This window comes from Mobula birostris, chromosome 1 (genome assembly GCF_030028105.1).
Source record: "Mobula birostris isolate sMobBir1 chromosome 1, sMobBir1.hap1, whole genome shotgun sequence".
NCBI lineage: Eukaryota > Metazoa > Chordata > Chondrichthyes > Myliobatiformes > Myliobatidae > Mobula > Mobula birostris.
The window spans coordinates 2,245,478-2,267,778 of record NC_092370.1 but is presented as its reverse complement, the minus strand read 5'-3'; the positions used below and the strand labels follow the sequence as shown (position 1 = coordinate 2,267,778).

At 44.8% G+C, this 22,301-nt stretch overlaps 1 protein-coding gene across 4 annotated transcripts in view; it reads left to right on the top strand.

Annotated features, from left to right (window-relative positions):
• Positions 1-16,808, top strand: part of LOC140194236 (UDP-N-acetylglucosamine transporter TMEM241 homolog) — a 214,513-nt gene extending 197,705 nt beyond the window's left edge. For 3 of the 4 annotated variants that reach the window (XM_072251704.1, XM_072251703.1, XM_072251705.1), the window contains one exon: positions 15,989-16,808. In XM_072251704.1, the coding sequence (XP_072107805.1) occupies positions 15,989-16,090 (102 nt within the window). In that variant the 3' untranslated portion in view covers positions 16,091-16,808. The remainder of the gene's footprint in view (positions 1-15,988) is intronic. The other variant, XR_011885167.1, reaches the window with a different exon arrangement.
• The last annotated feature ends 5,493 nt before the right edge of the window (positions 16,809-22,301 follow it).

The window sequence follows — 22,301 nt, the reverse complement described above, 5'->3', positions numbered from 1 at the left end:
TAACAGGGATATCGAGGATCAGATAGGGAAACAGATCCTGGAAAGGTGTAATAATAACAGAGTTGTCGTGATGGGAGATTTTAACTTCCAAAATATTGATTGGCATCCACCTAGAGCAAGAGGTTTAGATGGGGTGGAGTTTGTTAGGTGTGTTCAGGAAGGTTTCTTGACACAATATGTAGATAAGCCCACAAGAGGAGAGGCTGTACTTGATTTGGTATTGGGAAATGAACCTGGTCAGGTGTCAGATCTCTCAGTGGGAGAACATTTTGGAGATAGTGATCACAATTCTATCTCCTTTACCATAGCATTGGAGAGAGATAGGAACAGACAAGGTAGAAAAGCGTTTAATTGGAGTCAAGGGATTTGTGAGGCTATCAGGCAGGAACTTGGAGGCTTAAATTAGAAACAGATGTTCTCAGGGAAAAGTACGGAAGAAATGTGGCAAATGTTCAGGGGATATTTGTGTGGAGTTCTGCATAGGTACATTCCAATGAGACAGGGAATTTATGGTAGGATACAGGAACCGTGGTGTACAAAGGCTGTAATAAATCTAGTCAACAAGAAAAGAAAAGCTTACAGAAGGTTCAGAGAGATAGGTAATGTTAGATATCTAGAACAGCGGTCCCCAACCACCGGGCCGCGGAGCATGCGCTACCGGACCGCGAGGAAGCGATATGATTTGGCGATATAAGTCAGCTGCACCTTTCCTCATTCCCTGTCATGGCCACTGATCAGCCATTACGCATGCGAGGTCATGACCCGCACGTCATCCGTGTCAGCGCGGGAAGGAGATCAACTCCTCGAGCTTGCAAGTGACGACAGGCTGAAAAGTATGTTTGACATAACATCTCTGTCGGCATTTTGGATCAAAGTCAAGGCTAAATATCCTGAGATAGCCACAAAAGCACTGAAAACGTTGCTTCCATTTCCAACATTTTTCTGCGAAGCGGAGTTTTCTGCAATGAATGCAACGAAAACTAAACAATGGAATAGATTGGGCATCAGGAACCCCGTTCGAGTGTCGATGTCTCCCATCAGCCCTCGATAGGACCGTGTTGCAGGGAAACAAGCCCAGGGCTCCACTGATTCAGCGATATTAGTGTATTGCAATGATTTTATATATTCATACGGGGAAAATATGTGCTGTGTGTTTAATATCCAAACGTTGCTTAAAATGTTATGATGCTATTGACTTACTTATATAACCATATAACAATTACAGCATGGAAACGGGCCACCTCGGCCCTTCTAGTCCGTGCTGAACGCTACTCTCACCTAGTCCCGCCGACCTGCACTCAGCCCATAACCCTCCATTCCTTTCCTGTCCATATACCTATCCAATTTTTTTTTAAATGATAATGTCGACCCTGCTTCTGCCACTTCTACTGGAAGTTCGTTCAACACTTACTTCAAGCTGCCCTGATAAATGACTTATCATTATATCCGTGCGAGGAAAATATGCGCTGTGTTTAATATTAAATTCGTTAGATAAACCCTTTTAGAAACAAAATGGAGTGTATTACCCACTTATCACCTATATTCCGGTAGTGATTAACACTCACCCCCACGAACAGAATCGCCAAAATGGATTTGCTTGTGGGGGGGGGAGGAATCGGCAGGTCACGACGCGCATGCGCATTGGTGCCCACGCAAGGCTTCATGGTCATTGTAGTCTTTTGGGTAAACAACGTATTTGGCTCTACTCTTGTCCGTTGGCAACCCTACCCCCCCCCCCCCCGGTTCGGCCGGTCCGCAAGAATATTGTCAATATTAAACTGGTCCGCAGTGCAAAAAAGGTTGGGGACCCCTGATCCTGATCTAGAAGATTATAAGGCTAATAGGAAGGAGCTTAAGAAGGGAATTAGGAGAGCCAGAAGGGGCCATGAGGAGGCCTTGGCGGGCAGGATTATGGAAAACCCCAAGACATTCTACAAGTATGTGAAGAGCAAGAGGATAAGACATAAAAGAATAGGACCTATTAAGTGTGACAGTGGGAAAGTATGTACGAAATGGAGGAAATAGAGGTATTTAATGAATACTTTACTTCAGTATTCACTATGGAAAAGGATCTTGGTGATTGTAGTGATGATTTGCAGCGGAATGAAAAGCTTAAGCATGTAGATATTGTTACGTACCCCGTAATTGGGTTGCCAAACCAGCAGAAATGGACCACTTAGTTGGAGTCCGGATTACTGGAACTAAGAAAGTTTTATTAAAGAAATAAGTAACACAGTACTCTAAACATAAGGATATAAATGCAACAGGTTAGCAATGATAAAACACACATGTACCCAGAACTAGGATAATAGGATCAATCAAGCTCTATCATAGTCTAGGGGTAAAATGATCAGTCTCAAGTGACACAGAGTTCAGTTCAGTTTAGTTCAGTTCGCAGTAATCGCTGTTGTGCCGTTGGGGGGAGAGAGAATGAATATGCAAATTCTCGATTCAAACAGACCTTGATGTTCCTCGCAGTTAGCTTTCGGGCGAGCCCTTTGTAATGTCTTCTGAGGTCACCGACTGTGATCCCTCCATTCTGGATACGATCGTTCTTCTGCGGTGAACCCAGCACCCAGGCAAGGGTGGACACACACACCAGGTTCCCGCCGATCGTCCCTTCTCACCCTGTGCGTCTATGGTTGGTCCCACAACCAGACCTCCAAAACTCCACCAACTTGTAGGGGCACACCGCACTTCCAGGGTCTCGTTATCTCGTGGTGTCGTGGTGTGTCTTGCCTTAGCGAACCTGTTCCTTTTATCCCCCTGCTGGGGTATCGCCTGTCCATCAAACTTCAAACAGTTCAGGTTCAAAGCAACCGGTCTCTGACAATACTCGGAACCGTGTCTCCTTTCGTTAATCTCTCTCATCTCCCATTAACATTTCTGAATGTTCCCCTATTGTCTTTCTTATTGGCCTCAATCTTCTGATAACTTGGTATTTTGTCACATACCCCTATCCTTCAAAGGATTTTTACTGGGGTAAAAATTATAGGCATGAATACATTATTAGATACACACAAATATACATTTTCATCAGCTTTTTGGCTAATACAGAGAATTTTAAGTTGCCAACACCTTGACAGACAGTCAGCAATCACATTTTCCATTCCTTTTATATGTGTTATTTTAATAATCCTCTAAAACCAGGCTCCAACTTAGCAAACTTCATAATGGCCAAAAACACTAATGAGTTGTGATCAGTGTAACTTCTCAGTGGTTTTCGTCCCGGACCAAGATAACAAAGGTCGTCCCATACCAACTTAGCATTCTTTGGCAAGAGCTTAGTAAGAGGGTGGGTAATATCCGCAAAGTTCTTGCAAAACTTCCTATAGTACCCCACCATCTCCAAGAACCTTCTCAGGGCTCTCTTGTCTGTCGGGGTTGGGACGTCAGAGATAGCCCGCACCTTAGCCTGCATCGGTGCCAGCTGCCCCTGTCTTACCACAAATCCCAGATAAGTGATTTTTCCGTGGCTGAATTCACTTTTTGCGAGGTTCACTGTCAGGCTGGCTTCAGACAGCTGTTTAAACAGTGCCACAATGTGCTCCTCCCACGTGTCACTCCAGACCACTACATCACCAATATACACTTCTGTGTTCTTTAACCCTTTTGTCACTGAATTAATCATTCTATAGGGGTGTTGCTCACTAGGCTGACCTGATGTGACAACAACACCATGTCCCAGCTCTTTGCATTGCCTCGGGACATTCGGACATAGGTGTGTGTGCCGATTAATTAGCTCTCTTAACGGGTCGCTTTGTTCGGGGATTAAGGGAGAGACCTTATCAGCAAAACTGGCCAAAACAATAGATATCTCCCATCTGGTCGGCACCATATTTATCTTTTCAAAATGGGTTTTCCCCTTATCAGGTGGCACCCTAGACTCATTAATTTTCGTGATAACACCGACTAAGTTTGTTCACCTATCATGGCAAACTGTTAGCATATCAAAAGCCTGTAACGGTGTCAGCTCACGTCTGCAATAGTCAATAACATCCTTCCTCCTGTGCAGCCAGTAAAACTCTTTCATGATTCCGCCGACTGTTTTCCTCCCCCCAAAATGTCCACCAAGGGGCATCTTGTGGGCCAGGTTAAGAATCTCATCCCCATAAATTTTTGGCACCACCCCCCCCATTCCTCATCTGCGGGCACGGTACTTGGTCTCCCTCTCTTCCTTAGCACTTCCTCCTCCACACAATAGCCTACTGGCTCTCTTTTTAATTCTGCTTCAGAGAGAGCTGTCTCCGCCGAAACCCGCAGCTCCTTGTCTTGCTCCTGCATCTGTACAAATTCCTTCCTGGCTAATGCTAAATCTGCCCCAGCTCCCTCACTTCCTCCTGTTCCACTACGCTCCTTCTTTTCACTTTCTACCTCCCCCTGGTACAAGGCTGGTAGAAACGTCTCAGCTAAAGCTATATCAGCTTCGGCAGCCTTTCTGGACATACGCCGAGTCACTGCGCAAACGGGATAAACCTGTGAGTCCATGGGTGGGGCCTCAATGCTGGCAGGCGGGCTTGTCAATCTTACTGCTGGGTACACCTCTCCGCCGGCGAGGTCATTACTGAGTGAGACCTCTGCGTCTTCATCGGTAGTTCGAGCCTCACCCGATTGTGACCGGTCCAGAGACCAAGTCGCTTTGTAGGTGTACCGTGCAAAGGTACTGCCTCAGTCCCTTTCCCAATGCCTTTGATCACCCTGACCTCCCCAGTCTGGATCTCTGAACTAAAGTCTAACACACTGTTTAATATCAATGACTGACACGCTCCCGTGTCTCTCCAGATCCATACTGGAACTGGGTTTAACCCCTCCTTCACCGACACCAATCCGGCCAAGATAAACCTCTCGTGCCCTTCCTGAATTTTATCAGACATCTTCTCTCCTAGCGGTTTGCTTACCAGCTCAATACAGCCAGTCGGAACCACCGTTTTTCTTTTCCCTGTCTCCTTCTTTGGGGCAAAGCACCTGGACGCAAAGTGACCGGCTTTCCCACAATTATAGCATATGACCTCAGGAGACTTCCTACCAAATTGCTCCCGGTCTACCTTATCCTTCTCACTAGTCCCCGGCTACTTTCTGACTTTTCTGGCGGACTCTCCCCGCCGTCCTGACTACCCTTCTGGTAGCCTTTACTCGGGGCAAACTTCATTTTATGTGTTGTGGATGTTGTTCCTTTATTCAAGACAAGGAGTAGAGATAGCCCAGGAAATTATAGACTAGTGAGTCTTACCTCAGTGGTTGGTAAGTTGATGGAGAAGATCCTGAGAGGCAGTATTTACGAACATTTGGAAAGGTATAATATGATTAGGAATAGTCAGCATGGCTTTGTCAAGGGCAGGTCGTGCCTTATGAGCCTGGCTGAATTTTTTGAGGATGTGACTATACACATTGATGAAAGAACAGCAGTAGATGTAGTCCTGACGAAGGGTCTCGGCCTGAAACGTCGACTGTACCTCTTCCTAGAGATGCTGCCTGGCCTGCTGCGTTCACCAGCAACTTTGATGTGTGTTGCTTGAATTTCCAGCATCTGCAGAATTCCTGTTGTTTGTAGATGTAGTGTATATGGATTTCAGCAAGACATTTGAAAATGTACCCCAGGTAAGGCTTATTGAGAAAGTAAGGAGGCATGGGATCCAAGGGGACCTTGCTTTGTGGATCCAGAACTGGCTTGCCCACAGAAGGCAAAGAGTGGTTGTAGGTGGGTCATATTCTACATGGAGGTCGGTGACCAGTGGAGTGCCTCAGGGATCTGTTCTGGGACCCTTACTCTTTGTGATTTTTATAAATGACCTGGATGAGGAAGTGGAGGGATGGGTTAGTAAATTTGCTGATGACACATAGGTTGGGGGTGTTGTGGATAGTGTTGAGGGCTGTCAGAGGTTACAGCGGGACATTGATAGGATGCAAAACTGGGCTGAGAAGCGGCAGATGGAGTTCAACCCAGATAAGTGTGAAGTGGTTCATTTTGGTAGGTCAAATATGATGGCAGAATATAGTATTAATGGTAAGATTCTTGGCAGTGTGGAGGATCAGAGGGATCTTGGGGTCCGAGTCCATAAGACACTCAAAGCTGCTGCACAGGTTGACTCTGTGGTTAAGAAGGCATACGGTGCATTGGCCTTCATCAACCGTGGGACTGAGTTTAGGAGCAGAGAGGTAATGCTGCAGCTATATAGGACCCTGGTCAGACCCCACTTGGATTACTGTGCTCAGTTCTGGTCGCCTCACTAAAGGAAGGATGTGGAAGCCATAGAAAGGGTGCAGAGGAGATTTACAAGGATCACTCAGGTTCCGGCCCGAAACGTCGACTCATCATTTCCACGGATGCTGCCCGACCTGCTGAGTTCCTTCAGCGTGTTGTAAGTGTTGCTTTGATCCCAGCATCTGGATTATTTTGTGATTTACAAGGATGTTGCCTGGATTGGGGAGCATGCCTTATGAGAATAGGTTGAGTGAACTCGGCCTTTTTTCCTTGGAGCAAGGAAGGATGAGAAGTGACCTGATAGAGCAAGGATGTGATACTGAGGTTTTATCAGGCACCTTGAGTATTCTGAGAGATGAATAAGATGATGAGAGGCATTGATTGTGTGGATAGTCAGAGGCTTTTACCCAGGGCTGAAATGGCTAACACGAGAGGGCACAGTTTTAAGGTGCTTGAAAGTAGGTACAGAGGAGATGTCAGGGGTAAGTTTTTTATGCAGAGAGTGGTGAGTGCCTGGAATGGGCTACTGGCGACGGTGGTGGCGGTGGATACAATAGGGTCTTTTAAGAGACTCCTGGACAGGTACATGGAGCTTAGAAAAATAGAGGGCTATGGGTAACCCTAGGTAATTTCTAAAGTCAGGACATGTTTGGCACAGCTTTATGGGCCGAAGGGCCTTTATTGTGCTGTTAATTTTTCTATGTTTCTATGACTTATTTTATCATTGGTCTCCAAGTACCCTGAAACATCTTTAATAATAGACTTCAACACTTTCCCAACCACTAAGGTTTGGCTACCTGGCCTATTATTTCCTCTCTTTTGCTTTCCTCCCTTCTTAAAGGTAGAGTGACCTTTGCACTCTTGGGGGTCATGACCATGCAGAGGAAGGCCACAGTGGACAGGTCTTTCCCTGTGACTCAGAAGGGAAGGGGGAAAAAGAGGCGAGCTGTGGTGAGCTGTTAGTTAGGAAGCAGAACGGACTTTCAGTGGACAAGAAAGAGATTCCAGGATGATATGTTGCCTCCTGAGTGCCAGGATCTGGGACATCTCTGATCGATACTCGACATTCTTAAGTGGGAGAGTGAACAACCAAAGGTTGTGGTCCATGTGGATACCATTGGAATGCGTAGGGTGAGTGTTGAGGTTCTGCATAGGGAGATTAGGGAGTTAGGTGCTAAGTTAAAGGACAGGACTTCCAGGGTTGTGTTCTTAGGATTGCTACCCATGACACGTGCCAGTAAGGCCAGAAACTGGAAGATCATACAGTATAACACGTAGCTACGAAGTTGGTGTAGGAGGGAGTGTGTCAGATTCCTGGATCATTGGGCTCTCTTCCAGGGAAGGTTGGATCTGTACAGAAGAGACACTTTGCACCTGAACTGGAAAGGGACTAATATCAGAGCGGGAAAGTTTTCCAGTGATGCGCGAGAAGGTGGATGGATTTAAACTAGAGTTGTAAGGGGATAGAAAACAGAGAGGGCCACAACAGATAGTGGAGAGCCTGTGGAGACCTCAGACAAAGTCAGGAATCAAAGGGTTGAGCATTGTGTGACGCATGTCCTGAGCTGCATATATTTCAATGCAGAAAGTGTCATAGGAAAGGCCGAGAAGTTCAGGCCGTGGATCCACACCTGGAATTATGATGTTGTAGCCATTAGTGAGACATGGTTACAGCAGAGGCAGGACTGGCAGCTCAATATTCCAGGGTTCCATTGTTTTCGACATAACAGAGCGGGTGGGATTAAAGGGGAAGGGGTGGTGTTACTCGTCAGGGAAAGCATCACTGCAGTGCTCCATCAAGGCAGACTGGAGAAGTTATGGGTGGACATGAGAAGAAAGAAAGGTATAGATCATGCTAATGGGGCTAGATTACAAACCACCCAACAGTCTGAGGGACTTAGAGGAACAAATTTGTAGAGAGATTGCAGGCTATTGCAAGGGACATACAGTTGTTATAGATGATAAGACCATAATATATAGGAACAAAATTAGGCCATTTGGCCCACTGAGTCTGTTCTGCCATTTCATCATGGCTGATCCATTTTTCCTCTCAGCCCCAATCTCCTGCGTTGCACCCGTATCCTTTCATGCCCTGACCAATCAAGAATCTATCAGCCTCTGCCTTAAATACACATAAGGACTTGGTCTCCACAGCTGCCCTGGCAATGAATTCCACACCACTCTGGCTAAAGAAATTCCTCCTTGTCTCCGTCTTAAAAGAACACCCCTCTATTCTGAGCCTGTGTCCTTTGGTCTGAGACTCTCCTACCATAGGAAACATAGTCTCCACATCCACTCTATCAAGGTCTCTTACCATTTTAAAGGTTTCAATGAGGTCACCCCTCATTCTTATGAATTCTAGTCAATACAGGCCCAGAGCCATCGAACACTCTTCATATGACAGACCGTTCAAACCTAGAATGGTTTTTGTGAACCTCCTTTGAACCCTGTCCATTTTCAGTACTTCCTTTCTAAGATGAGGGGACAAAAACTGCTCACAATACTCCAAGTGAGGCCTCACCAGTGCTTTTTAAAGTCTTTAACCAATTTCCCCCAGGATCAATAAGGTATGACTATACTATACTATACTATATAGACTATATAACATAACATCCTTGCTTTTATACTCTAGTCCTCTGGAAATGAATGCCAACATTGCATTTGCCTTCCTCTCCACAGACTCAGTCTGCAAGTTAACCTTCAGGGTGTTCTGCACTAGGACTCCCAAGTCCCTTAGCATCTCATTTTTTAGTATTTTCTCTCCATTTAGAAAATGGTCAATCATTTCATTTCTTCTACCAAAGAGCATGACCATACACTTCCCGACACTGTATTCCATCTGCCCCTTCTTTGCCCATTCTCCTAATCTGTCCAAGTTTTTCTGTAGCCTCTCTACTTCCTGAAAAACTACCCGCCCCTCCTCCTATCTTCATATTATCTGCAAACTTTGTAGCAAAGCCATCAATTCTGTTATCCAAATCATGTATGGACATGGACTATTTAGGCAAAAGGGCTGCCTTGGGCTGTCTTGCATGCACTGCTCTTTTGAGATCTATCCACAGATTTTCGATGATGTTTAGGTGAGGGCCATGGCAAAACCTTCAGCTTTGTAGTCCATTGTGGATTTTGAGGTGTGTTTAGGATCATTATCCTGTTGTAGAAGCCATCCTCTTTTCATCTTCAGCTTTTTACAAACGGTGTGATGTTTACTTCCAGAATTTGCTGGTGTTTAATTGAATTCATTCTTCCCTCTACCAGTGAAATGTTCCCTATGCCACTGGCTGCAACACAAGCCCAAAGCATGATCGATCCACCCCCGTGCTTAACAGTTGGAGAGGGGTTCTTTTCATGAAGTTCTGCACCCTTTTTTCTCCAAACATAACCTTTGCTCATTGCAGCCAAAACGTTTTATTTTAACGTCATCAGTCCACAAGACTTGTTTTCAAAATGCATCAGGCTTCTTTAGATGTTCCTTTGCAAACATCTGACGCTAAATTTTGTGGTGAGGATGCAAGGAAGGTTTTCTTCTGATGACTCTTCCATGAAGGTCATATTTGTGTAGGTGTCGCTGCACAGTAGAACAGTGCACCACCACTCCAGAGTCTGCTAAATCTTCCTGAAGGTCTTTTGCAGTCAAACAGGGGTTTTGATTTGCCTTTCTAGCAATCCTACAAGCAGTTCTCTTAGAAAGTTTTCTTGGTCTTCCAGACCTCAACTTGACCCCCACCATTCCTGTTAACTGCCATTTCTTAATTACATTACAAACTGAGGAAATGGCTACCTGAAAACGCTTTGCTCTCTTCTTATAGCCTTCTCCTGCTTTGTGGGCATCATTTATTTTAATTTTCAGAGTGCTGGGCAGCTGTTTAGAGGAGCCCAGGGCTGCTGATTGTTGGGACAAGGTTTGAGGAGTCAGGGTATTTATAAAGCTTTGAAATTTTCATCACCTGGCCTTTCCTAACGATGACTGTGAACAAGCCATGGCCCTAACAAGCTAATTAAGGTCTGAGACCTTGTTAAAAGTTATCTGAGAGCTCAAATCTCTTGGGGTGCCCAAACTTTTGCATAGTGCTCCTTTCTTTTTTTCACTCTAAAATTGCACAGAACAAAAATAATACACTAATCTTGCTTAAAATGTTGAAAAGAATGTTTCATCTTTAACTTTATGACTTTTGGAGATCAGTTCATCTTCTACTCACTTAACTATTCACAGTGACAGAAATTTTGACCAGGGGTGCCCAAGCTTTTGCATGCCACTGTATCTATTAGGGAGCTTAACATAAAGGAACCCTTAGAACTCAGTGATCATAATATGATTGAATTCATACTGCAATTTGAGAGGCAGAAACATAAGTTACATGTATCAGAATCACAATGGAATAAGGGGAATTACAGAGGCATGAGAGAGGAACTTGCCCAGGTGGATTGGAGGAAAATACTGGCAGAGATGACAGCAGAGCAGTAGTGGCTGAGGTTTCTGGGAATGATTCACAAGGCACAGGATAGATATGTCCCACAAAAAAAGTTGTTCTCAAATCACAAGGGTGGGCAACCATGGCTCCCAAGAGAAGCTAAAGATGGCCTAAAAGCCAAGGAAAGAACATAAAAGCTAACAAAGGTGAGTGGGAAGTTCAATGATTGGGAAGCTTTTAAAATCCAATAAAAAGCAACTAAAAAAACTATTAAGAAGGGCAAAGATGAAATATGAGAGCAGACTAGCCAATATTATAAAGCAGGGTACCAAATGTTTTTTCAGTTATATAAAGAGTAAAAGTGGGGGAGGGGGTTGGTGAGTGTTGATATTGGACCACTGGAAAATAATGCTGGTGAGGTAATAATGGGGAGCAAAGAAATGGCAGATGAACTTAATGGGTACTTTGCATCTGTCTTCACTGTGGAAGACACTAGCAGTGTGCCAGAGGTCCATGAGTGTCAGGGAGCAGGAGTGAATGCCATTGCTATTATAAAGGAAAAAGTGCTAAGCGAATACAAAGGTCTAAAGGTAGATAAGTCACTTGGACCAGATAGACTACATCCCAAAGTCTTGAGAGAGGTTGCTGAAGACATAACAGATCTCAGGTCATGATCTTTCAAGAATCACTTGATTCTAGCATGGTCCTGGAGGACTGGAAGATTGCAAAGCTGATTGTACTGTTTAAGAAGGGAGGAAGGAAAAAGAAAGGAAGTTGGGAAAGCATTGGAATCTATTATTAAGGATGAGGTTTCCAGGTACTTGGACACTTTTGATAAAATAAATCAAAGTCAACATGGTTTCTCTCAAGGGAAATCTTGCCCGACAAATCTGTTAGAGTTCTTTGAGGAAGTAACAAACAGGGTGGGCAAAGGAGAGGCAGTGGATTTTACTTGGATTTTCAGAAGGCATTTGATAAGGTGCCACACGTGAGGCTGCTTAACAAGATAAAATCCTATGGCATTACAGGAAATATACTGGCATGGGTAGAGGAATGGCTGCCAGGCCGGAGGCAGTGAGCGGGAGTAAAAGGAGCCTTATCTCTTTGGCTGCCGGTGACTAGTGGCGTTCCTCGGGGGTCAGTATTGGGACTGTTGCTTTTCTCATTTTTTGTCAGTGATTTAGAGAATGGAATATTATTGTGGCAAAGTTTGTGGATGATATGAAGATAGGTGGAGGCCTAGGTAGTGAGGAAGCAATGCGATTGCAGCAGGACTTTGACAAATTGGAAGAATGGGCAAAAAAGTGTCAGTTGGAATACAGTGTTGGGAAATACATGATAATACGTTTTGGTAAATGAAACAATAGTGTGGACTATTATTTAAATGGGGAGAAGGTTCAAACATCAGAGGTGTAGAGGGAGTTAGGAGTCCTCGTGCAAGACTCCCAGAGGTTAATTTATAGGTTGAGTCTATTGTAAAGAAGGCAAATGCAATGTTGGCATTTATTTCAAGGTGAATAGAATATATGCAAGGAGATAGTGCTGAGCCTTTATAAGATACTAGTCAATCCACACTTGGAGTATTGTCAACAGTTTAGGGCCCCATATCTCAGAAAGGATGTGTAGTCATTGGACAGACCCCAGAGGAGGTTCATGAAGATGATTCTGGGAATGAAAGGGTTAACATATGAGGAGTGTTTGCCAACTTTGGGCTTGTACTCACTGGAATTTAGAAGAATACTGGGGCGGGGGGGATCCTCGGTGAAAGCTATCGAATGTTGAACGGACTAGGCAGGGTGGACGTGGAGAGGATGCTTCCTGTAGTGGGTTATCAAGAACTAGAGGGCACAGGCACAAAACTGAGGGACAACCTTTTTGAATGGTGGTAAGGAGGGATCTTTTTAGCCAGTGAATAGTGAATCTGTGTAACACACTGCCACAGACTGCAGTGGAGGCCAAGTCCGTGGGTATATTTAAGTCGGAAGTTGATAGTTTCTTCTTCGGTCAGGGCATCAAAGGATATGGCAAGAAAGCAGGTGTATGGGGTTGAGTGAGATCTGGGATCAGCCATGATGGAATGGCGGAGCAGATGATGGGCTAAATGGCCTAATTCTGCTCCTATAGTATGTCTTATGGCTCCTGATGTAGATTAGGAGACTGCTTCGCCGAGTACCACTCTCCATCCGCCAGAAAAAGTGGGATCTCCCAGTGGCCACATATTTGAATTCTACTTCCCATTCCCATTCCAAAATGTCTATCCATGGCCCCCTTTGATATCATGATGAGGCCACACTCAGGTTGGAGGAACAACACGTTGTATTCCATTTGGGTATCCTTCAACCTGATGACATGAACATAGATTTCTTGAACTTGCAGTAATTCCTCCTCCTTCTCCTTCACCATTCCCCGTCCCCTTTTCCGTCTTTCCCTCTATCTCTTTGCCTGCCCATTGCCTCCCTCTGGTGCTCCTCCCCACTTTTCTTTTTCCCATGGCCTTCAGTCCTCTCCTGTTAGATTCCCCCTTCTCCAGCCCTGTATCTCTTTCACCAATCGACTTCCCAGCTCTTTTACTTCAATTCCACCCCCCAGTTTCACCTATCACCTTGTGTATCTCCCTCCCCCTCCCCCACCTTTTAACTCTACTCATCGTTTTTTCTTCAGTCCTGCTGAAGGGTCTCAGCCCAAAACATCGACTATTTATTCATTTCCATAGATGCCACTTGACCTGCTGAGTTCCTCCAGCATTTTGTGTGTGTTGCTTAGAATCCAGCATCTGCACATTTTCTCCTGTTTATGTAGTAGACAGGGTAAAGAAGAATCCTTAGGGATTCTGCGGATATGTTAAGAACAAAAGGATTGTAAGAGACAAAATTGATCCTCTGGAAGACCAGAATTTACATGTGGAGCCAAATCAGATGGGGGCGATCTTGAATACAATTTATGCATCTGTACTTACTCAGAAGATGGACACAGGGTCTCTAGAAGTGAGGCAAAGTGGCATCAACTTCATGGACACAGTACGGATTACAGGGGAGGAAGTGTTTACTATCCTGAGGCAAATCAAGGTAGATAAATCCCCAGGGCCAGACGAGGTGTTGCACTTCAGCAGGACCAAATAGGTTAAGTCTTACACAGTGAACAGTAGGGCACTGTGGAGTGTGGTAGAACAAAGGGATCTAGGATAATTTGTTGAAGGTGGCTTCACATGTAGATAGTGTCATACAAAAAACTTTTGGCACATTGGCTTTCATAAATTGCTTTATTGAGTACAGGAGATTGCATGTAATATTGAAGTTGTATAGGATGTTGGTGAGTCCTAATTCAGAGTTTTGTGTGAAGTTTTGGTCACCTACCTACAGGAAAGATGTAAACAAGGTTGAAAGAGTGCAGAGAAAATTTACAAGTATATTGCCAGATCTGAAGGACCTGAGTTAAAAGGAAATATTGAATAGGGTCGGACTGTATAGACAAAAGACTTGGCCTAACCTTAAACAAAAAGAAAACTGAAGTAATGGTAATATCAAAGAAACCTGATATCCCAAACTGTAGGATCGTATTGGGAAATGAAATCCTGAAACAAGTTCACAACTTCAAGTACCTTGGATCATGGGTAACATCTGATGGCAATGCGAAACAGACATAAAGGCAAAAATAGCAATGGCAAGAACAGCATTTACAGAAATGAGAAACATCCTAACGAACAAGAAAATAGCAATTGACATCTGCCTTAGAACTCTCAGCTGCTACATTCTTCCTATATTGATGTATGGCTGCGAGTCATGGACCATCACAAATACAATGGAAAAAAGAATCAGTGCAGCAGAGATGTGGTTCCTCAGAAGAATGCTATGCATATCGTACACGGACAGGATAACCAACGAAGAAGTTTTTTAGATTTTTTTTTAGATTATGAGAACACTCAGTCCTCTCTTATTGTCATTTAGAAATGCATACATGCATTAAGAAATGATACAATGTTCCTCCGGAGTGATATCACAGAAAACAAGACAGACCAAAGACTAACACTGACAGAACCACATAATTATATAGTTACAGCAGTGCAAAGCAATACCATAATTTGATAAAGAACAGACCAGAGGCACAGTAAAAAAAAGTTCTCAAAGTTCCGAGTTGATCGACTCTCGAGTCCCCGATAGCAGGCGGCAAAAGGGAGAAACTCCCTGCCATAAACCTCCAGGCACCGTCAACTTGCCAATGCCTTGGAAGCAGCCGACCCCAGCAGACCCTGAGTCCATCCGTCTGAAAACTCCCAGCTCCGAGCTTCCGAGCAGCCTCTCCGATACAGCCTCCCGAGCGCCATCCTCTGCTGATCGCCTTCGACCTCTCCCTGGCCACTGAAACATGCAAAGCGGAGGATTTCGAGGCCTTCAGCTCCAGAGATTCCAGTTACCACACAGAAGCAGCAGTAACAAAGCAGACATTTCAGAAGTTTTCGAGATGTTCCGCTGTGCTTTCACGTCTGTCTCCATCAAATCAGTATTGTGCACAGTCCCCTACTTGACAAATAACAGATATTCATCACCGACGTGGCCGCGCACGCTGTTGTCGCGCCACCATCCTCTACCCCCCTCCCGGGAGGACTACAGAGAACGAAAACAAAACGTACATTACTTAAAAAAAATCAGAAAACAGCAATCAAAATTCTTTGGACACATCATGCGAAGAGAGACATTAGAACATTTAGTTACAACTGGAAAGCTGGAAGGAAAAAGAAGCGGAGGCAGACAGAGAATGAAAATGATAGATGGAATAACATCGTGGTTAGAAACCATGATAGAAGATTGGGAGGAGATTTGATAGAGATGTACCTATACAAAATTATAAGGGGTATAGATAGGATTAATGCAAGCAGGCTTTTTCCTCTGAGGTTGGGTGGGACAAAACCAGAGGTCATGGGTTAAGGGTGAAAGGTGAAAAGTTTAAGGGGATCATGAGGAGAAACTTCTTCACTCAGAGGGTCGTGAGAGTGTGGAATGAGCTGCCAGCACAAGTGGTGTATGCGAACTCATTTTCAACATTTAAGAAAAGTTTGGATAGGTACTTGGATGGTAGGGGTATAGAGGGCTATGGTCCCAGTGCAGGTCAATGGGAGTAGGCAGGGAGATGGTTTCAGCATGAACTAAATGGGCCGAAGGGCCTGTTTCTCTGCTGTACCTCACTATGACTGTATACACCCATTTTGTTAGGTATAGGAGGTAACTAGTACAGTGGCCACTGAGTGTAAATCTCTTTCCATTGCTCCTACCACATCTCCTTATTTGCTGTGTTTTAGCCTGCATGTCAAATATCTTTCCTCATGTATTTATCTTCAATTGATTGAATTTGGATGGTTATTTATTTGTTCTCTCCCCAGTCTCGTATTGGGAGTACTCGGAGAAGCCATACTTATTTATACCTCGATGAATGGACCAGAAGTGAAGTGATGAGAACAGACCCAGGATATTTGCCTACATAGATCTCTCTCATTCTCTCTCACAAACGCTCTCACTGATTATCGGTTTTAAAGGAAAAGGAAATGATGTCCTTCTGTGCAAGAGTATTTTCTGCTTCCCATCGTTGCTTTACACAGACCTATGCCTTGCATAGACCTATATTTGCCTAATGTAGATCTCTCTCTACCACATTGTTTGACCCCCGTTTCACAGATTTTAGCTTCCGTTGTTCACTAATTAAAGCGACAAGGAGACTGCAGCATCGAAGCGAGTGCAAAGGGTGAGTGCTGCCGCTTGCCTTTTGATTGGTTGCTCTGTACCGGAGAGAGGAGAGCCTACCGCTGCACTCAGAAGATGTTGCCCAGGTTATTTCTGTGTTTTGAATGTGGACTTGAACTATAGACTCTTTTTTCAGTCTTATAGCTTTTATATTCTGTGTTTTTCCCCAATTTTCTCAGTTTATTTTTCCAGCGCAGAGGGGGATTTGGGGCTTGATGTGCCTGATCCGTTTTGCTTGGTTTTTGTACAGGAGCGGGGATTTGGGGAATAGTACCTGTTCCGTTTCTGTTTGTTTTTTTGGCGGGGAGGTGGGATTTGGAGATTGCTGATCATGCTGCCTTTCTTTTCTTTCCTGGTTTCATGTTACCGGGAGAATTGACGAATTTCAGAGTTGTATACTTTGATAATAAATGAACCTTTGAATCTTTGAACTAACCAATGGTATTAAAGGGAAGGAAATGATGTGCTTCTGTGCAAGAGTATTTTCTACTTCCCATTCATGGATGTTACCAAATGACGGAAAATCACCACCAGTGATTCCCTCAGAACTTGAATGCAGAACTTGTTACCTTGTTGTGTGGCAGCCTACAGAAGGAGATAGAAGCATAGTGTACCTTCTCTGCATGTGAACATGTACTCGCCTGTGTAAACTACCATGTCTTTACTGTCCAGTCTGTACTCCCCAGTCTGTCTTTTCCTGTCAGCACCTCCCCTGTCGGTACTCCCTTGTCTTTACTGTCCTGTCTACTCCCCCATCTGTACTGTCCTGTCCTTACTCCCCCATCTGTACTATCCTGTCTCCTCCACAGTCTGTCCTCCCCTGTCAGTACTCCCATCTGTACTCCCCTGTCTGTACTGTGCTGTCTTTATTCCCCCGTCTCTACTGTCCTATCTTCCCTCCCCTGTCTGTACTGTCCTGTCCTTACTCCCTTGTCTGTACTCCCCCATCTGTACTATCTTGTCTCCTCCACTGTCTGTACTATCCTGTCTGGACTCCACTGTCTGTCCTCCCCTGTCAGTACTCCCACCTGTACTCCCCTGTCTGTACTGTGCTGTCTTTATTCCCCCGTCTCTACTGTCCTATCTTCCCTCTCCCGTCTGTACTGTCCTCTCTGTTCTGTCCTGTCCTTACTCCCTTGTCTGTACTCCCCCATCTGTACTATCCTGTCGGTACTCCACTGTCTGTCCTCCCCTGTCAGTACTCCCATCTGTACTCCTGTCTGTACTGTCTTCTCTATTTTGTCCTGTCTGTATTCCCGTCTGTACTCCACTGCCTGTACTCCCCTGCCCTGTCTTTACTGTACTGTCAATGCTCCATTGTCTCGACTATCCTGTCTGTACTCCCCTGTCTATTCTGTCTTGTCTGTACTCTGCTGACTGGACTGTCCTGTCTATAATCTACTAGACTATCTGTACTCTCCTTGCTATACTGTCATATCTGTACTATCCTGGGTATACTAGTTATTTCCGTTATATAAAGAGTAAAAACGAGGTGAGACTTGATATTGGACCCACTGGAAAAATGATTATGGTGAGGTAGTAATGGAGGACAAAGAAATGGCAGATGAACTAAATGGATACTTTGCATCTGTCTTCACTGTGGAAGACACTAGCAGTGTGCCAGAGGTCCTTGAGTATCAGGGAGTAGAAGTGAATGCCATTGCTCCTACAAAGGATAAAGTCTGAGGCAAACTCAAAGATCATAAGGTGGATAAGTCACTTGGACCAGATAGACAACATCCCAGAGTCCTGAGAGAGGTTGCGGAAGGGATAACAGATGCATTGAGTCATGATCTTTCAAGAATCATTTGATCCTGGAATGGTTCCAGAGGACTGAAAGATTGCAATGGTCACTCCACCCTTTAAGAAGGGAGGAAGGCAAAAGGAAGGAAATTATAGGCCATTTAGCCTAACCCCAGTGGTTGGGAAAGTGTTGGAGTCTATTTTTCAGGGTGAGATTGAGGTACTCGGAGACTAATGATAAAAATAAATCAAAGTCAGCATGGTTTCTGTAAAGGAAATCTTGCCTGACAAATCTGTTCGAGTTCTTCGAGGAAGTAACAAGCAGGGTGGACAAAGGAGAGGCAGTGGATGTCATTTACTTGGATTTTCAGAAGACATTTGATAAGGTGCCAAACGTGGTTGCTTAATAAGATAAAATCCTATGGCGTTACGGGAAAGATACAGGCATGGATAGAGGAATGGCTGAGAGGCAGAAGACAGCAAGTGGGAATAAAAGGGGCCATTTCTTGTTGGCTGCCAATGACTAGTGGTGTTCCTCGGGTCAGTATTGGGACTGCTACATTTTACATTGATCGTCAATATTTAGGTAAAGGAATTGATGGCTTTCTAGCAAAATTTGGGGATGATACGAAGATAGGTGGAGGGGTAGATAGTTCTCAGGAAGCAATGAGATTGCAGCAGGCCTTAGATAAATTGGAAGAATAGGCAAAAAAAAAATGGTAGATGGAATACAGTATTGGGAAATGTATGGGAATGCATTTTGGTAAAAGGAACAATAGTGCGGACTATTATCTAGATGAGGAGAAGGTTCAAATATCAGAGGTGCAGAGAGACTTAGGAGTCCGCGTGCAAGACTCGCAGAAGGTTAACTTGCAGGTTGAGTCTGTGTTAAAGAAGGCAAATGCAATGTTATCATTTATTTCAAGAGGAATAGAATATAAAAACGAGATAACGCTGAGCCTTTATAATACAAGAGTCAGGCCACACTTGGAGTATTGTCAACAGTTTTGGGCCCCATACCTCAGAAAGGATGTGTTATCATTGCAGAGAGTCCAGAGAGTCCAGAGGAGGTTCATGAGGATGATTTCAGGAATGAAGAGGTTAACATACGAGGAGTGTTTGGTCGCTTTGGGCCTGTACTCACTGGAATTTAGAAGAATATGGGGAGATCTCTTTGAAACGTACCAAATGTTGAAAGGACTAGATAGGGTGGATGGGGAGAGGATGTTTAGATATTTAGACTAATATTTAGATATGGAGAGTATTCAAAATGCAGAGCTGCAAAGGGACTTAGGAGTCCTTGTGCAGGATACCCTAAAGGTTAACCTCCAGGTTGTCAGTGGTGAAGAAGGCGAATGCAATGTTGGCATTCATTTCTAGAGGTGTAGAGTATAAGAGCAGGGATGTGATGTTGAGGCTCTATAAGGCACTAGTGAGACCACACTTGGGGTATTGTGTGCAGTTTTGGTCTCCTTATTTTAGAAAGGATATACTGACATTGGAGGGGGTTCAGAGGTGATTCACTAGAATGATTCTAGGAATGAAATGGTTACCATATGAGGAATGTCTGACAGCTGTTGGGCTGTATTCCCTGCAGTTCAGGAGAATGAGGGGGGGATCTCATAGAAACATTCTGAACATTAAAGGGCCTGAACAGATTAGATATGGAAAAGCTATTTCCCATTGTAGGGGAGTCTAGGACAAGAGGGCATGACTTCAGGATTGAAGGATGTCCATTTAGAACAGAGATGCAGAGAAATTACTTTGGTCATAGGATGGTAAATCTGGAATTTGTTGCCACGAGCGGCTGTGGAGGCCAAGTCATTGGGTGCATTTAAGGCAGAGATAGATAGGTTCTTGATTAGCCAGGGCATCAAAAGGTATGGGGAGAAGGAAGGGGAGCGGGGATGACTGGAAGAATTGGATCAGCCATGATTGAATGGCGGAGCGGACTCGATGGGCCGAATGGCCTACGACTGCTCCTATATCTTATGGTCTTGTGTTTGCTATGGTGGGGGTATCCAGAATTAGAGGGCACAACTTCAAAATTGAGGGACAACCATAGTTAAGGAGAAATTTTTTGCTGGCAGAGTGTAGTAAATCTGTGGAATGCTCTGCCACAGGCTGTGGTGGAGGCCAGATTCATGGGTATATTTAAAGCAGAAGTTGATAGTTTCCTGATCGGTCAGGGCATTGAAGGTTATGGTGAGAAGGCTAGTGTATGAGATTGAGTGGAATCAGGAATCAACCATGATGGAATGGCAGAGCAGACTCAGTGGGCTGAATGGCCTAATTCTCCTACTATGCCTTATGGTCTTACTGTCCTGGTGGTTCTCCCCTGTCAGTACCTTTGTGTCAGGGCTCCCTTGTCTCTACTCAGCCATCTGGACTATATGGTCTGTGATGTCCTGTCCTGTCCTGTCTGTGCTGTCCCATCTGTCCTCCATTGTCTCTACTGTCTTGTCTGTGCTTCATTGGGAAAAGGAGCAATAGTACAGACTATTGTCTAGATGGAGAGAAGATTCCTGTCTTTGTCTGTGCTGCTGTGACTGTACTGTCCTGTCAGTACTCCTCTGTCTGTAATCCCATTGTTGCTGTCCTGTCTGTACTCTCCTGTCCCTCATGTCCTGTCGATAACCCCATGTCTGTATTTCCTCTCTGTCCTCCCCTGTCTGAACAGTCCTGCCTGTACTCCAATGTCTGTGCACCCCTGTCTGTACTTCACAATCTGTGTTGTCCTGTCTGTACTCTCATATCTGTACTATCCTGCGTGCATCCTGGGCTATAACTATGAGTTGGAGAGTTATGGGAGAGGAGGTGGCGCACTGGTCTGGGAGCGAAGTTTGAAAGGGGAAAGCTTCACAGGAACTCGGCTATAACCGGCGCACCATTCGTGAGTTGGAGAGCTGGGAAGGTTCAAGCATAAAAGGAAGACACTGCATAGTGGAGCGGTCATCAAAGGAGTGATCTGAGGCAGAGTGGTAGGGCTTTGCCTCATTCGGGCTTCGGCAAGGTAAGTGGGTAAGTAGACTTAGTTTTTTTTTCCTTGCATTTTTTTTGAGGGAAAGAGAGCATGTCTGTAGGGTTAGTACTTTGCTCTGGGTGTCAGATGTGGGAATTCTGGGAATCTTCCAGTCTCCCAAGTGGCCATAACTGCGCCAGGTGCACCGAGATGCAGCTCCTGAGAGACCGTGTTGGGGATCTGGAGCTGGAGCTTGATGACCTACAGCTTATTAGGGAAAGTGAGCAGCAGATACATAGAAAACCTACAGCACAATACAGGCCCTTCGGCCCACAAAGCTGTGCCGAACATTTCCTTTTCTTAGAAATTACTGGGGTTTCCCATAGCCCCTATTTTTCTAAGCTCCATGTACCTTTCCAGGAGTCTCTTAAAAGACTCTATCGTATCCACTTCCACCACCGTCACCGGCAGCCCATTCCACGCACTCACCACTCTCTGCGTAAAAAGCTTACCCCCGACATCTCCTCTGTATCTACTTCCCAGCACCTTAAACCTGTGCCCTCTCATGATAGCCATTTCAGCCCTGGGAAAAAGCCTCTGACTATCCACATGATCAGTGCCTCTCATCATCTTCTACACTTCTGTCAGGTCACCTCTCATCCTCCGTCACTCCAAGGAGAAAAGGCAGAGTTCACTTAACCTTTTCTCACAAGGCATGCTCCCCAATCCAGGCAACATCCTTGTAAATCTCCTCTGCACCCTTTCTATGGTTTCCACGTCCTTCCTGTAGTGAGGTGACCAGAACTGAGAACAGTACTCCAAGTGGGATCTGACCAGGGTCCTATATAGCTGCAACATTACCTCTCAGCTCCTAAAGTCAGTCCCACAATTGATGAAGGCCAATGCACTGTATGCCTTCTTAACCACAGAGTCAACCTGCGCAGCAGCTTTGAGTGTCCAATGGACTCTGACCCCGAGATCCCTCTGATCCTCCACACTGCCAAGAGTCTTACCATTAATACTATATTCTGTCATCATATTTGAACTACCAAAATGAACCACCTCACACTTATCTGGGTTGAACTCCATCTGCCACTTCTCAGCCCAGTTTTGTATCCTATCAATATCCCGCTATAACCTCTGACAGCCCTCCACACTATCCACAACACCCCCAACCTTTGTGTCATCAGCAAATTTACTAACCCATTTATGAAAATGACGAGGAGTAGGAGTCCCAGAACAGATCCCTG